This window comes from Scardinius erythrophthalmus (genome assembly GCF_964197995.2).
Source record: "Scardinius erythrophthalmus genome assembly, chromosome: 10".
NCBI classification, from domain to species: Eukaryota; Metazoa; Chordata; class Actinopteri; order Cypriniformes; family Leuciscidae; genus Scardinius; species Scardinius erythrophthalmus.
Window position 1 is genome coordinate 28460644 of NC_138230.1, and position 18184 is coordinate 28478827.

The 18184-nt window shown below is 42.5% G+C and overlaps 1 protein-coding gene across 2 annotated transcripts in view; it reads left to right on the forward strand.

Annotated features, from left to right (window-relative positions):
- epb41a (erythrocyte membrane protein band 4.1a) overlaps positions 1-18184 on the forward strand; it is an 84478-nt gene that overhangs the window by 13986 nt on the left and 52308 nt on the right. For both annotated transcript variants that reach the window (XM_081377528.1, XM_081377527.1), the window contains exon 2: positions 7880-8280. In XM_081377528.1, coding sequence (XP_081233654.1) covers positions 7888-8280 — 393 coding nt within the window. In that variant the 5' untranslated portion in view covers positions 7880-7887. The remainder of the gene's footprint in view (positions 1-7879; positions 8281-18184) is intronic.

The following is an 18184-nucleotide window of genomic DNA, read 5'->3' on the forward strand; positions in this document are numbered from 1 at the left end:
TTGAGTCTGTGTATTTACTTGTCTGTGTGCTGTGCTCTATTAATTGTTATCACTATTAATGTCAGCACAACTAAAATAAAAACAGCCTTTTTTATAATGTGGTGGAACCAAAATTTCAGACCTTAATATAAAAAATACCCAAATTTCAATTCAATACGACACCAGAGGGAGACTTTTTTTTTTTTTTTTTTAACAGGAGAGGGATAGAGAACAAAGGAGAGAGATGCATGGTCCAGGCAGAGGATGGAATCGATTATGTTGAGTTGGGAATTGGTGAGAGGAATAACATCCTCGAGTTGTGTTTAAGGTTTCTAGTGCTGAACACTCGGGCAGTTTAGTCTGAATCTTAAAGGGACAGCAGTACAGTGAATGTGCTTGTTTGGTGAGCTCATGCTTTTTTTTAGGCTCAGCAATTCTCCTTTGATGTAACTCAGGTGCAGCTGGTTTCCTGCAGCCGTTTGACCAGCTTGTTGTGGTTGTCCAGGTCTAAGCTGTACATGTACAGAGATCACAGCAGCACAATATTTACTCTGAGATCTTTGAATAACATTACCATTGTTACATGGTGTTCAGCTACACACCAATTGACCCTTCGCTAAGCCCCGCCCTCCTTAGTTACTGTTGCTACGCCTGTCAAGCTTTTGCGCCTGGCACGTCTATTACAGTATGTATGCACCGGTTTCAGACATTCCTAAGGAGATAATTAGTCATTTTTGGCCAACAGGTGACAATATGAGAGAGCAAGACTGCAGTATGCATTCGAGGGCTAGGCTATATCCACGACATAATATGCAAACGATTAGAGAATAATTTCATCAAAATTTAAGCTAAAGCCTAACGTTAGGTCCCAGCGCAAGCAGTAGCCGCCTCGTACGCTGATCATTCAAATGGGAAACACACAAATTGAGGAACAGCTTTGTACATGCACAGCAGCGTAAGTGAAATTTGAAAATATTCTAATATTTATAAATCAAACAGCTTATCCATAAGTATTGTGGAATAAACACAAGACATTATGCCACTTTGCAATGATAACATTCTCCCGCTTATATTTGTAGCGCGCCAGGCTACTGCTCACACGTCGTGGGTCATATAAGTGACTAACTTACTGTTACGAACTGATTAAGTTTGCATACCAACCTTTTCCTTGGAGATCTCCGGCAAGCCCCCTGATGTTCCCTCCTTTTAACTACCTTTTACTTTTACTAGACACCGGGAGAGTCGCGATCGGATTGGGGTAACGTTACTAGTTTGGCCGTCGATTAACAAAATGCTGAAATATATTTTTAAGTAACGTTAAATTATGTCTGTGAGCCTCCGTCTTGACTTTAATCACACTGCTTGATCCACGAGCTGGACAATAACTTTATTCTAGAGCTGCTATAAAGCCAAAACACTTTATTTTTAATTTCCTATTATCAATGTAAAGCTGCTTTGGAACAATCTACATTGTTAAAAGCGCTATATAAATGAAGATGACGCCCGGCATTTCTCCCCTTGGGTTTTAGGTTTTGGGAAGGGAACAAAATCCACCACCCCGTCCAAACTTTTACGATACCGGGTATCTGATTTGCACAATCCATACGCACAACGCTTCGGCATGTTTCCCTCGCTCGAAAGCTTGCCAGACCTCCCGCGCCTAGTTACGGTTGCTAAGCCACGATTGGCCTGTGGCGGTTTTCGGGCGTGGCTTAGCGAAGGGTCAATTACATGAAGCTCAAGTATAATTCGGCCGTCCGTTTTCCGTGATGATCCGCGCACTGTCCGCGAACTGTTCGCGTTAAGTAATTTTCGTCATCAGGAGGCTCCGTGAACCTCTGCGCACACTGTCCGCATGCAGTCCCTTATATTATTGGGAGATACGAGGGTCCGTGGCTCTACCATTGGAAAAAGTGCAACGCTAACTTGGATCACGTGTGTCTTGATAACCAATCACATTACAACCTTGACTAATTGATGTCATTGAATTTCATTCAGAGTTGTGCGGCTGTCAATCACTGTTTGCGGATACCATAGGAATGAATGAGGCCCAAAGTATACTTTGGCTGCCCGCGTGGCATAATTTTCATCATCAGGAGGATCCGCGGACATCTGCACACCCCGTCCGTGCAGCCCAATTATTGGGACTGCGCAGACAGTGCGCGTACAACAGTGCATGTACGAGTGACTTTAGCGCTTTGAAAACAAAATCCACTAGATAGTGTGCAAGCGCCGAATGCGTCTTTCCACGCTCACGGCCAAAGGAGTAGGCCTATACTTGGAAAGGCTTCCGTGCTCAACTGTGCGCGAGATGGAGCAGAACGTGGAAAATGAAGTATACCCAGGGCCTTGAGAAGTGCCATAAACTTAATCATACCTGTCACACAATTTTCAGTGACATCTCTTATAAAACAGCATTTTTTTTGTAAAATGTTTAAGTCTTAAGAGCAAACATGTTGAAGATTAGCCTAGTCGTCAGGATGTCGATTAATTAAATGATTGGCTATTTCCTCATAAAAGCCAAAATTCAGCATAGTGAAGCTCCTTCATTGACATCCATTCATAAACAACGTCCTCTTGTCTCCGCATTACACTTTTTCCGGCTAAGGTTGCAGGCTTGCAGGACGGTGTGCATAGAATGGTGCATATACTTTGAAAAGCTTTGAGACTGTGCGCGAGATGGAGCAGAATGCAGAAAATGAAGTATACCCGGGCCTTTACTTGCCCATCGCGGCACCACCCAAACTGCTTTTGCTTTTTTATAGAAATAAAAACCATTAGGCCTAGTTCAGTTGAACACATAGACTGTAAAAAATATGGACAAAGCGTCTGTGACGTCACCCATAGACTTTCTGAAGAACGGGTTTGAAGCCGTTTATGGGGGGTTTGGGCGGTGCCATCTTGGAAAATCTTGGGAAATCCTAACCCCGCCCACCTTCTAACGCTGCGCGCGTCACTCAGCTCGCTCTGCTACTTCGGTTATCTCTGTGTATATTTTAGGCAACGAAATATGTTATAAAACACCATACGAACTCTTTTCGTTTTCATTTAAAGAAATCTTAAACATTATAGCCACACAAATGTGGTTCAGGCAACGCATATTGATTATATTTAACTGCACATAACGTTTGCCTATTTATGAAAAAACAAAATATAAAACACAAACCTGCCTCTTTTCATTTTAAATATAATATAAAAATATTACACATTTTATGGTCCAGGCAATATGTGCATTTGTACTAAACAACAGATTTTGCAGTGAACAACATTACAGATCATCTTCGTTGTATTAAAATTTAAAATGACAAAACTCAACCCAGTCTCTTTTTGTTAAATTTCAGTTTTATCAATATTAGCCATTATAAAAGTATACGTAAAAAGTATAAGAAGCTATACAAATAAAGCAAACAATTCAGTCAAACATATCGGTAAAGTTAAATAGCTTATAAAGTTATGAAACTTCCCCTCAGCCAAAACGATTGCCCAGGGAAAAAAAATTAGATTCACGACACCAAAAATCGCCCATTAGATATACACAAGACGATATAGATATACACAATATCTCATGTTTAACCACTAAAGAGACGCCAGAGTCCGCGGCATTGGCGGCAAACCTCATAACGTCAAGCCGATGAAAGACTGCTCCAGGTGGGGTACATGAGTGCCGAGCGCCCGGTCATCGCTGGATCAACTGGATAAAATTTTCATAAATCTTTAAATAAACCACAGATTTGAGCTTTAAACAACTACATTCTCGCCTGAAAAACTCTTAAAACTACATTTCATGATACATAAACAGTAGTATTATATGTCAACTGTATTAAAAAATGGCGCTTCTTGTTGTCATTCTCCGTGGCGCTGCCTTGTCAGCTGTCAATCAAGCTGTCACTCAAAGTTAACCACACCCTTATTGTCATATATTTTATATCTAAATACGATCTAAACTAACAAGTTAGAAAAAAATTCACCCCCCTCACAGTTGTCAGGCACTCGGAAGCTATCGAAAAATACAATAAAAGTCCATGGGACCAACTTGTAAAGACATGAATTTATGCTGTGAAAACGGACATTTTAACATGGGGGCTATGGACATTTGCTCCCTTTTGGGACCTCCCTCTAGCGGATTTTCGATGTATTGCAGTTTTTCGCACTTCCGGGTAGGCTTCATTTTTCAGATCAGAATGTTGCCGCTTGGTTGAACACCGGGCCATATACAGCACGAGCTGCTGAGTCGAAACACAGTGCTGCAGGAGTCAGATTTCACTTATTACCTGATAGCGGCTCCCTGATGCCAAAAAAATATAGGCCTACTACACAGAGTAAGCGTGATCGCAAATTAAAAAGCAAAAGTGAAAAGCGAGTGTGTATTCAAAAGCCAACCCCCTTTCATGTTATTGGTGTTGTTGCAAGTTTATACACCGATGTGAATATTTCCTCGTGACATCTCTTGTAGTTAAGGTACTGTCACGTTAGCAGAATGTCTGCAAAATTTTTCAGGCAAAAAAGGTAAATTGTCATTAGAATTGTAGTGATATATGAAGCACTTCACATAGAAATCACTTTCAAACCAAGTAGCTTTATCTTGGTCAATGCTGTGAATTTTGCTGTGAAAGTCTTTTGTCCTCACGTAAAATTCTATTGAAATGACTGAATGAACATGGTGTAGGATGGGGAGTGGACAATAAACTGACGCCCCTTCTATTTCTGACAACAGCGTAACTTCTGAACGTTTCAGACAGCCCCAAACTGTTGTGGTGTGGTGCGGCACGGATGAACAAATTCAAAGGGTGTAAGCTTTGAGCTCCCAATTAATAAATAAAGAGGATAGTTAAAGGATAATCCTGTCACCTGTAAGTTGTTTCCAAACCTGTATGAATTTCTTTCTTCTGCTGAACACAAATAAGATGTTTTGAAGAATGTCGGTAACCAAACAGTTCATGGGCCCCATTGACTTCCATAGTATTTTTTTTTTTCAATAATATGTATCTACTGATGTCACCTTAGTGAATCCACTGTTGTCTGTGCAACCCAGGTCAAGCTGCATCAGGTTTTGTAACAGCTTCCTTAGACCATCACCCATAATGTTTTAGTGTCATTCGGTCTGGGGTTGACTGGCTCACGTAACACCTTCAATGACTAAAGTGGTTCATGTGCGCTCATTGGATTAGATTTGACACTAAAAGTGTGATCTTGTCATAATTGGATATGGCTTCACTGATTATTTCAAAATAGAGAGATGCATTCTAAAAGAGCACACTTCGTCACGTGTTTGCTGTGTATAAGTGTGTGAAAGAGCATGATAGGTCCATTCAGTTGTTTATTCACACTCTTAAGGGTTCAGTTGCGATGTATAGAGCTGTAGTTGTGTGGCAGTTCTTAGCTCGTCTTTCACAGAATCTCTCTCTTGCACCCATATGCTGGGGTGAGTGAAAAAATCGTGATTCTTTGTGATTCTTTCTTGAACGATTCTGCTTAATTCACAACTAGGCCTATTTCAAATCAAATTTTTTTTTTTTAAATTGTATTAAAATTTAGTTTATTAAGTTTAAATAAAAAGAAATAAAAAAATCATAATTTAAATGAAGTTTTATGTATCAAAGTTCGGGAGGAGCACGTTCAGGTAATCAACCAATCAGCACAAGGTGCTAATATATAGCCAGTATAAATATAGCCTTCCCTCATCTCTGTCCCATGACAGTTTCACAGCATCCCTCCACCACCACCCCATCACCTCACTCTTGGCTGGTTTTCTATCCCAGTCAAAAGGGGGCAGTACTCTGGGTTCGGGCCAAATTCCGAGCTAGGAGCGCTCTCCCAGACAGCATGCCAAATACGCATAAATTACTACATCTGATTTCATGTGTGAACTCGTGAAATTATTATTAATGGGATAGTTCACCAAAGATGAAAAGTCTCATCATTTTCTCCCCATTTACTCTGTTGTTTCTTCTGTGCAACACGAAACAAGAAATTCTATCTAGACATGCAATTACAATGAATGGGGACTGAAGCTTTTAGGCTAGAGCATAAAACAGAACACCATAAAGTATCATAATAGTTGTCACTTCACCAAAACATGCTATATTGTACAGCTTTAGTTAAATGATAGCTTTGTTGGTTTATAAGAACATTTCAAATTGTAAATTATCCACTGATATTCTTTCTGTCTAGTGGCTTATTAACTGCATTGACTGAATTATTGAATCAGTTCTCATGAACATTAGCCTGGTAATACCAAACTCTGCTACTTCGCTTTGCTTCGTAGACAGAGTCTGGAATGGCATAATTGAAAAGTGTTTTCTTTCTCGCGGGGGGCGCTTGTCTGAAGTTTAAAATCATTGGTTACCCGTAAGCCAAGCACATAACGTTTGGTTATGGCGTGTTATGCGCATGCTCAGCCGCATCGAACTTCCACTGTAAACACATGTATGATGCGATAACAAAACCATCGAGCGAAATACCGGAGTGAACATGGCAGTGAATGACTTTTGCAGATTTAATATGTGAAGTAAATCTACGCATCCACGGTATAATCAGCGTCTACGTCACGGCTCTCAGCCCGCCCTCTGTTCGTTGATTGGCCGGCTGTTTTGAGGCCGGAGGAAAACTGGGAGATAGGTCGCTATCTCAGACTGAGTACAGAAGCGAACTGAAATTGAGCGGAAGTACGAAGTCTGACGTAGTCAGGCTACATGAGCATATCATTCAACTGATAAACTGATTCTTTGAGTTGCTCATTAATCAGACATCAATACATCTCTGATGAACTGTTATGAACATGCCAAGGAAATAATCTGATTAACCATATGGGCAATTAGGCCAGGTGGCACCATGTCCTGAAGAGTGTACGATTTTGGCGACAATTTGGCCATCTGAGACAAATTTTGTGAATCCTAAAAGATTCCTCTGATCCTTGGCCAATATCTGCAGTCTTTGATTGCTAGTTTGACATGTTGACAGACAGCTGATTAATTAATGACCATTGAGATCAAATTTGACCTCCAATGAAATTCTGCCAGTGTCAGAAGTTTTGAGGAACAGTCCTGCAGTGTGACTTCTCTTACAACAACCGTCAAAACCAATAGGAGCACAGAACCTGATGACGCAATTAGTGCGACAACAACAGACCACCACTCGCTCCATACACACTGTCTTAGTTTTTTTCTTTTTCTTTTTTCTTTTCAAGAAAAGCCATGATCAGATTTATCGCTAGAGATTTAAGAACAAAAACCTCCCTCCCTAGTTTTTGTTTGCTCACTACCATTTCAATCCCGCATGTAATTGCAGCTCACCATCACGGAACATGTCTCGGATTGATGATGTAAAACTACGAGCCCTCTGTTTTTAATGAATCTTGACTATTGTACAGTCTGACGTTAAAGACAACTGAGATCCCACAGTGTGACATGGCTTACTGCGGGGATCATGTTGGTACAGTCTGACAAGCAACAATCGTATAGGACTATTGAAAATCGCACAATGTGCAGCCGGCTTTAGAATTGTATTAACCAAAAATTGAACAATGATTTTATAGCATTGTGTTTGCACATTCCTCATCATTAAAAGTCTCCTCCTTTTTTTCACAATTAGAGATAGTGTGGATTTAGTGTATATTAAGGGCACTGAGTGTTGGCATTTTTCTGACGCGGGACAGCCTTGCACATTTATTTCCGGCCACATGCAGGAAGGTATGCGCAAGGTATTGGGACTGGCCCATACTGTGAAAATCCACTGGAAAAGTATTACATCCGGACACTTTTAAAATAGGCTACTATTTTCACTCTCCAGTCCTAATCTCATTATATTTAAGATGAATATTATTTGAATTTGTATGCAGTCAGAAATTATAAAATGCTATAAATTCAATATGTAACTTTAACTGAAAGTTTTATTCCTCCAGTGACTGCCATGACGACAGACGAGGCGGAGAGTGTTCAGAAGAAACAGGTGGTTGAGCAGCAGCAGGAAGAAGAGGACCCCACTGCACAGGAGCCAGGCCCCACTGACACAGCTCAGAATAGTCCCTCCGGCACCTCTGCGCCCTCTGGGGGCTCAGAGGAGGAACAGCAGCTAAAGCCGCGACAGCGCACCTCCGCTGGCCGTGGCCTCTCCCGCCTCTTCTCCTCCTTCCTGAAGCGCCGCTCGCAGTGCTCGGAGGGCGAGGGGGTAGAGACGGAGAGGGCCAGAGAGAAGGATAGCCAGGAAGAACCCAAAGCTCCTATAGCGGACCCCGAGCCAGAACTGCGTATAGAGGGCGATGTTGCTCTAGACCAGCACTCAATCAGCAGTGCTGAAAACCAGGTGAGAAAAGCAATATTATTGCTTTTGTGAAGAAATAGCCATTATTTAATTAATGACAGCCTATCAGTAATGTAACATGTTTGCCATTAAACATTAATTTTGGATTGATCTAGTTTTGGAGTTTAAAACTAAAAAAATATGTTTTATAAGAGAAATCAAGAACAATTTTGCAACAGGTAAGATTTAGTTTACAGCAGTTGTCATTCATTTCTATGGCCTTCACAAACAGTGATTGAATGACGTACAACAGAAATTCACTCATATAAAGGCTATAATATGATTAGTTATCAAGACACACGTGATCCATGCTGTCTATTGCGCTTTTTCAGATGGTAGAGCCATGAGGTTGATCTCATTACAAATGATGTAACTCAGAGTGTAGCTTCTTCCTGGGCGCTGGCACTGGGTGCCTCGCTGACAGATAGCTCTAGAACTGCTGGCTGGGCGACACCTAACACGTTTGCTAGATTGTATAGCCTTCGTGTCGAGCCGGTAGCTTGCCGTGTGCTCTCCTCTCATAGAAGTCTACACCATAGGCCCCGCTCAAAGTGTCGGCTTGCTGTGCCATTTCCCTCCCATGGACCGGATACGTGCGCCATTCTTGCTCCAGTTGAGTTCCCCATTACCGAACCCTCTTTCGAGTTCCTCCACACCCCTCGGCATTCGGACGTGGTGGAGCATCCGACGCCAGGCCTAGCACTCGTATGCGTCCCATATGTTGTGATCCCTACGGTGATCCCATATGTGTATTCTTTCACGGTATGGCTCCTTGTGGCGAGCCCGTGTCTTTCCCTTAGGCAGAGCCTGTTCTGCCATCTCTGACTGGTGTTGTCTCCCCCCTGCTATAGGCCGGAGCCACCTCAGTGACATTCCATATGTTGTACTGCCCGGAAACGCCCAGTCCATATGTGTAACTTCCACATGATACCTCCCTACAGGAAGGATGTGGCTTCCGCAGTGTCTCCCTGTCCACCTAAAGGGCATGCTTTCCCAGTGTTATCCAAATCTGTCTGAGTGGGTAATGCGGAACAGCAGTGGACTTCCCTGGCCTGAGCCCTGTCCCATTGCTGCCTCAATAAATCCAGGGGGATCAGGAGGCTTTCGCTAGGCACTGGAAGGTGGCAGCTCTAGTAGGCGTGTTAATTGGGATCCCAATCAGTACGGTACGCCCGACTCACGTCAAACGTGACCGAACTGAAAGGGAACGTCTCGGTTACGTATGTTACCCTCGTTCCCTGAAGGAGAGAACAGAGACGTCCCGTCACGACAATTGCTTGACCACCACACTTCCGTATTTATACCCGCGCTGCAGGGCAGAGCGCGAGATGCAAATCTTGCACACTAATGTGCATTGGCTCGTTTTATCAATTCTCGAAGATGACAGGCTCGATGACACCATGGGGAACACCCTCCACGTGAACCAGTGTCTGAAAAGCTATCCATTCACGGCAATCGAATTTGACCGGCGACAGCCTATGACGCCACTACTAGTGCGACCCAGAAGTATAAAAGGGGTGCTTAGAGAACATGTCATCCTCTTTTCGTCTGAAGGGACTGTTCAGCAGGCATCCTCGAGGCATGGCTAACAACGCAGTGTCTCATTCCCTGTTCACAGGGAACAGAGGTTACAGTCGTAACCTAGACGTTCCCTTTCAAAAGGGAACTCGCACTGCGTCGATGACGCTATGGGGAACGATGTACGCCGATGTACACCATGCTGAGGGGAGTGCATGCCAATTATGGCTCGTGACAAAATGTCAGAGACAAAATGGCAGTTTCAACCTGAAATTCCAAGAAAACACTCCCCCTTCGGGTCACATACATTTGTGACTTACAGTTGTCAGTAACATTGTTCCCTACGGTCACTGCAAGCTATAAGCCTCAAAGAGGCCTCAAAACAAAGAAAAGCCTACCAATGCTGCTTAACAACTTGAAACCAGCAGCTTCCATGGAAGGGGTTCCTTTAACCCTTTAAAACCGGATGTGTCGTCGACGACACAGCCAACCAAGCTGTATTCATGTCACTGTAACTCTTTAACCGTTTGCACTATCAAAATAATTCAAATAGTTCCTGAAAGTAGACATCGTGCGCTTTTCGCCAATATACGGCTTATTACGGTAATGTCATGCTTTCCATCAGCAAATGACAGGCTGTCAGTGGCCTTCGGGGAGAGCGGGAAGGAAGGATTTGAACGGTTATACGGAGCGCGGCAGGTTAGAGAGTTTTAGAGAGTTGGCGTTTTAGACGATTTTTAGATTACAAAACATAATTAAAAACGGACAAAAACATGGCAAAGACAGAGTATACAAGAAACAAGGCGATTGAGTTTATTTTAGATGACAATTGGGAGGCTGAGCAGGACTCTTCAGACCCGGAGTCTACATATTCAGATGCTGAGGAGGCATATGCTGCTGGTATTGATCCAGACATGGACTGGTAAGTGAAGCTTGTCTTTTTTCTGATGAAGCTGTGAGAAATGTCAGTAAAATAGATTAGATTTAATAAGATTAAAACTTAAACTAGGGTTTTATTTTGGAATCAAATCCTGTCTCTCATTCGAATCTAAAAAGAGGTTAGTTGCTGGTACTTTTATGTCTATTATTGACTATGGTGATGTTTTATATATGCATGCTTCGTCTCAAAGTTTACATGCACTGGACACTATATACCATGGAGCTTTGAGGTTCATCACTGGTCTTAAAGTCCTCACTCACCACTGTGAACTGTATGAACGTGTTGGATGGTCTTCTCTGTCAACACGGAGACTTCAACACTGGTATGTTTTTATATATAAGGCTATTTTAGGTCTTCTTCCATCCTACCTTCTGACCTACATCAGTGTAAAAAATATTGGGACTTACAATCTTCGGTCCCAGGATCTTGTCCTTCTGTCTGTACCAAATGTTAGAACTGAGCTGGGGAAAAAGGCGTTTAACTTTGCTGCTCCCTCTGCATGGAACAAGTTACAGAAAAATTTGAAACTTAATAAGCTTGTCTCATTGGTTACTTTTAAGAGGATATTAACTGACTTGGAAGCAGCCACATCTGGCTGTAGTTGTTCTGCATGATATGCTAAGGATTTGTGGTTGATGTATCTGCTATTTTAGTTGTTTTATGTTATTGTGTATTCTGTGTTGTATGTATGGTTGTACTGCTGCCTATCTTGGCCAGGACACGCTTGAAAAAGAGATGTTTAATCTCAACGAGTACTTTCCTGGTTAAATAAAGGTTAGAAAGAAATAGGCATAGATTCAGTGTTTCAGTTCAAAATTCCACTGTTTCACACATCTTAGAATGTGTGTGGTATGTGCGTGTGTATATGTATGCGTTGCATGTGTATGTGTGCGTTCATGTGTTTGCATGCGTGTGTGCCATGTTTTTGTGTGCATGCGTGTGTGCGTGCGTGCTTTCAAGTGTTTGTGCGTGTGTGTGTGTGTGCGTGTGCGCCTGCGTTTGTGTTTGCAAGCTTGTTTGTTAAATTTTTTGCATGCCTTTATGTGTATGGATGCATGAATGTGTGTGTGTGTGTGCATTCATGTGTATTCATGCATGCATGTGTGAGATATGTGTATATATAAATGTGCTGGCATACCTGTGTGTAAGTAACTGCAGGTTTTATTTTTATTATTATTTCATTGTTATTGTGTTGTTGTATTTATAACATTTATTGTTATTTTTTATTTATTTTGTACAATTTTGCTTTTACTAATGTTCGTTTCATAATGGAAAACACATTTATAAATACAGTGAGTTTGTAACACAAGCTTGTTGTGGTGAGCAGGACGAGGCCGAGGGCCATGAGAGACCGGCGCTAGGCAGGTGGCGTGATTACTGATGAGAGGAATATGCCTGGATTTATGTTGTGTTTTGTTTTATAATCCGTATACATCCGTAAGGGGCTGCTGCTTTTACTTTCGTTTCGTATTTGTTTTTGGAATTAAAATGTGTGTTAACCTTCACCGGTTCCCGCCTCCTCCTTCCCACTACATCTAACCTCGTTACACTTATATTTTTTTTCAGTGTGGCTTCTACTTCTGAGGAAGCAAATGGGCCTTTCGCAACACCACCTCAGAGGGGCCGTGGTCGCAGTTGTAGTCGTGGCTGCAGTCGTAGTCGTAGTTGTGGCAGTGGCAGTGGTCGTAGTCGTGGCAGTGCTCGTAGTCGTGGCAGCGGTCGTAGTCGTGGCAGCGGTCGTAGTCGTGGCAGTGGTCGTACTCGTGGAAGCGGTCGTAGCTGTGGCCACGGTTGCAGTCGTGGCCGTGAGGTATCGCGTAGCCTCTCACCAGTGACGCAAGGTGAAAGATGGAAGACAGAGGCAGACCTTGATATAGTGCCCAATATCATATGGTTTACTCCCAGAAGAACACCTGGAGTGCAGCCTCCACTCATATTTGGAAAAATGTCTCCACTTGACATTTTCAGTCAATATTTTGAGGAAGAGGTTATGAAGATTTTGTGTGAAAACACTAACAAGAATGCGGTGAGAAATATGGAGAGGGGTAGGAAATTCACATGGACTGATATATGCCCTGAAGAAATTAACAAGTACATAGGTCTGCTTCTCTACATGGGTGTAATGGATCTGCCCAAAGTGAGGGACTTCTGGAGGAAGAAGACTTTGTTTCATGTTCCCTTTCCTGCTACTGTGATGTCTAGAGATCGTTTTCTAACAATCTCCTGCAATCTTCATATCAGCGATCCAATGGAAGATGCAGAGAATGACAAGAACTGGGGCACAGAGGCGTATGACTGTCTCCACAGAGTGCAACCACTCTTGGACATTATGAGGAACAGGTGCATGTCTGTTTACTAGGGATGGGCATTCGATTAAATTTTCTTAGTCGATCGTCGGGAGAATTAACGATCGACTATCGATTAATCATTAATATTTTTATATTGAAATTCATTATTTCTTCAACTTTTTATAAATTAAAAATGCAATGAAAATACAAAAATACAGTTTGTTTGTCCTCGATGAGATCTTTATTACAAGAAGATCAACTTGTGGCAGTGAAACTGCACGTTCGGTAACGTTATACTTGAAGATGCCCTGCGGTGCTCTAAAACAGCGGAACAGCGAGCCGGCGTTCTTAAACAGAGACCCATGGCCACTTCATCCGTTTTCTGTGATCGGATAACTATCCGATCGTGAAAAGACCAAATGTAAATGCCCTCCGAAACGCATTCGAGGCGGATTTAAACCCTATCGCTCAAACCACTTCAGGAGGAGATCTGAGACGCATTCCAGACGAAACTGGACAAGAGTAAATGCATCTGGTTGTTGAAACTACATATGTAAATTTGACTTATCCCAAAAATGCTAAGAAATAAACATGTGAGAGCGTTTTATAGGCCTAGGCTATATGTCATGTTATAGCCAGATATGACGGCGTTACTGGAACACGCATCACCACAGATGAGCATCTATTCAAGCCAACGTGCAAACTATCGCAAATAAAAGTGAAAGTCATTCATCAAAACACATTCATCTTCATTAAAAGTAAAGAACCGAAATGATCTTACCAGGGCTGTTGCCGCAATATTGTTGCAGTCTTTGATTTAGAAATTTTCGCTGATGATCAATAAAATGCAGCTCATATCAGTTGCTTTCGGACGTGCAACAATTTAAATATGTAGCGCGGGAATTCAAGATCGGATTTATATCCGTTTTGCAAAAACACATTTATATGACCGGGTGTAAATGGAATCGTTTTGATAAATCAGATAGCTATCCGATCTGAGAAAACGCATTAAGTTCCCATAGAACTTCTGCACCAGTCCACTGATTTCTGTTGAGAAAGATAAGCATGTTGACATGATCTGGGATCAGATGCGACCGCAACCTGGTGACAGCCAGTCAGCCGCTGAAAACACCCGCTCTGAGGGGACTGACATTGCCGGGATGCACAGGTACCTCCGCGCTAAAATCAATTCCATTGCTTCAAGACTCACACTACGCAACGCAACCCGCATTAGATTAATCGATAACAAATAAACGTGATCGACGAAATTCTTAACGATCGATTATCGATCGTCGATTAATTATGCCCATCCCTACTGTTTACCACCCTAAACAGCAAATTTCTGTTGATGAAAAGATGATTGCCACTAAAGCCAGGATATCCTTCAAACCATATATGAAGGCCAAGCCCACTAAGTGGGGTATAAAACTTTTTGTGATGGCAGATGTCAACGGTTACACCATTGACTTCAAAATTTACACCGGTAAGTTGACATTTTTATCTGGGAAAGGCCTGTCTTTTGATGTTGTTGCATCACTGGTAAACCGAGACTACCTGGGATCAGGCTATATAGTTTACTGCAACAATTTCTACACAAGCCCTCTCCTCTTTCGACACCTGCACCAGCAGGGATTTGGTGCATGTGGGACATATCGAGAAGGAAGAGTTGGTGTTCCTTTCACCAAACAAAATGCCTTGAACAAAAGGTCACCAAGAGGCTGCATTCGCTGGATCAGAGATGATGACCTTTTGTTTGTGAAGTGGATGGATACAAGAGAGGTCTCCATGTGCACAACTGTCCACACAGTGTACAGTGGGGAGACAGTGCTGAGGTGGCAGACAACAGAGGATGGGCAAAAACAGAGAGTCCCTGTTCCCAGGCCAACAGCAGTTCAACAGTACAATAAGTACATGGGGGGAGTTGACACCTCTGACCAGATGCTGGGAACACAGTCGGTGCACCGTAAAACACGGAAGTAGTACATGACAATTTTTCAGCACTTCCTGGATATTGCAGCGACCAACATCTTCATTTTACACAAAGAGCTGTGTGCCATTGACAAGCCCATGACACGGCAAAACTTTCAGGAGCTTCTGGCTGCTCAGCTCATAGGCGTTCCCCTAGATGGCAGCCCCAAAGAGAGATGCGATCATCTGCCTGTTCCTGTGCGTGACATTCAGGACCAATCACAGAGGGCCAGCATGGGTCGGCGTCGTTGCATACGATGCAGAAAGAGCACCCCATGGAAGTGCCAGGAGTGTGATGTGGGCCTATGTTTGCAGCTTGAAAGGAACTGCTTTAGAGAGCACCACATTTGAATGACTGAGTGAAGGATCAAAAACGCCTGGAGAACTGGGGTAACGAAAAAGGCTCCTGAGTGAAAACTACACGACCGAGTGTCACAAAAAAACTTGTATATATCTATTATAGTTTATTCTTCAAGTTTAAAATGTTAGATTCTTTCGTTCAGGGTTCTTCTGATTTTTCCTAAATAAAAAGCAGTAAAATGTATTCCCTTTTTTTTTTAAATTGTGTATTTAAACTCTATTTTCAAACTCACCACACACTGTAAGGGGCAATAACTGTAATTTATTGAAAGCCAGATGTTTTCTGAAAAAAAGGACACCTTGCATTTGAGGATAGCACATTGTCTTATAATTCTACAGTCAAAAAAACAAAATATGTGAAAACGCCCTTTTTTTAGCTTCAGGTTCTAAAGGGTTAAGGGAATAACACTTTCTGAGGGGGACATAGTCAACATCACATGCCACCAGGGAGGCTGACCTGATCAAATCTTGCCAACAACCTGTCTGTTTTCCTAAACAGTGTCTCTCACATTTTTTAAACATGAACATGGAGACGGGCATCATGGACAGTAGAACTCAGCATAGCGCTTTATAACTCTTGCAAAGAGGGGAGTAACTCTACTCAATCCTGGATCTACACAGTGCTTTGAAACATTGTGGAGGCTGGGCACTCTAACAAGGGACCCTAGATAAGGGGAGCGCCTACACCTCTTGTGCTGATCCAGAAGGGAGGCCTCATGAGAGTCCTAAATCTTCTAACCAGACTTAGGGTTAGCTAGGAAAATAATTATATATATATATATATATATATATATATATATACTGTATATAGTAGGCCCCTTCTGTCTAGAAAGACAATGGCTGCGCCTTCTTTATCTTTTTCAGTCAATTTTGTTGTTGGCAACATCTGGAGTGGCTCAGTAGTCCTATCCGTGCATGGCAGTCTCTGCCGCAATTTAGGCAGACAAAGCTGGATGGCGGGTTAGAGTCATGGCTTGGTTTCCTTTCCTTCCTGCGACTTCTTTTGTCCTTCAACTGCTGGAGTCTCTTCACTTCTCCCCTTTGGATTCCATCACTTACTGTGGTTCTCCATGCGCTGCGATTTTCTGCAAGTGACTCCCAGGTATCTGGGTTTATACCAGTGGTTTTCAAATCACGCTTGAAAACATCCTTGTAACGCAGTGCTGGTCGGCCTAGAGGACGGTGTCCTGTAGCTAGTTCACCATATAGTATATCCTTGGGAATATGGCCGTCCTTCATACGGCGCACATGACCTATCCATCAGAGCCGACGTTGAGTTAGAAAAATGTGCATGCTGTGGGAATTTGTCTGTTCCAGGACAGATGTGTTGGTGATCTTGTCTTCCCAGGTTATACCAAGGATTCGACACAGGCAGCGGAGATTGAAACTTTCCAAGCGGTTTTCCTGTCTGGCATATGTCGTCCAGGTTTCGCTGCTATACAGCAAGGTGTTGAGAACGCATGCTTGGTATACTCTGAGTTTGGTATTCAATGAGATGTTATTGTTGTCCCACACTTTCATGTTGAGTTTGGACAATATTGCAGCAGCTTTTGCAATATGTGTGTCTATTTCTTTGTCAAGCGACAAGTGACTGGTGATGGTGGAGCCCAGATACTTGAAGTGGTCAGTGTTTTCTAGCACCTCGTCGTCAATGCTGATTGATGGTGGTGAAGGGACATTTTGGCTCATGACATTGGTCTTTTTAATGCTGATCGTGAGCCCGAACTCTTTGCAGGCATGGAAAAACTGACTGAGCAGCTGCTGTAGTTCTTCTATGATAGGCTGTAGTGTACATTTAATACAAAATATTACACACACACACACACAAAAAAACTTTATTTTTTTCATTTTTTTCTACACCCCTCACGGTCGATGATCGACTGGTTGGGCACTCCTGGCCTAGGCTATATGACTCTAGAAAGAGGAGGTCAGTACCAGGGAAAAACTAGACCTTACAGACATAAGCTGTAGATGATCTAAATCTAAAGAGCTTATGCTCAGATACCGAGGGACTCGGGACGAAAAAGCTACTAGCAGATCGTCTCAACAAACTCCTAGTACACATGCCTAAACCAGATATTAAGGCAGCCCTCGTGGGGATGGCACTTGAATATCCTATGTCTGATGTTATAGTCTCATAACAACTCTCAGAAGTGAGAGGAGACCTGCTATACAAATACAAGGTGGCTATCCAGGTGGCCCAATGAGGGTCAACGCTTGGTTTGTCTATCTGGAGCTTTATACAAAGCGGTGGCCTCAGGAGAAAACCCCCAAATGGGAGGAAGCCATCCCATGCTGAACATTTTATTTGACGCTCTCGTGCATGGTGGCCTCACTAGAGATTTCTCGATGAGATGAAGCCAACCTGTACATCACTGGGTGACCAAGATTGGCACCACCTACTACATAAACCTAACAACTCTATCACAAGAGGAGGCCTATGATAAGGTTTGCATACCTACCTATAAAAAGGGGAACTTCAGGGTCCTAATTTCAATATCCTATCAAACATACCCCTTAATACTTTCTAAACAGGGAACCGAGATCTAAAGTTAACCCCCTGAGGTCGACAATCGCGCCGGCGCGATAGGCTCGCTTTTTTTCAGTTCAGTTCAAAAGAAATTGATTTTGCTCTGTGGACTTTGATATTGCAAGCAAGTTTCATACATCAATCGATTCTGTTAAATGTGTATTATTTTTGTGTATACTCACAATAAAAACAAAGTGTTGTGTTTTTTGCCAAATAAAGAAAAATAAACGTGATGCGAGTTCTGCCTTCTCTCTGTCAGTTAAATCCATTCTGAAACGCGTCCGAAAATGAACTGTAACTCAG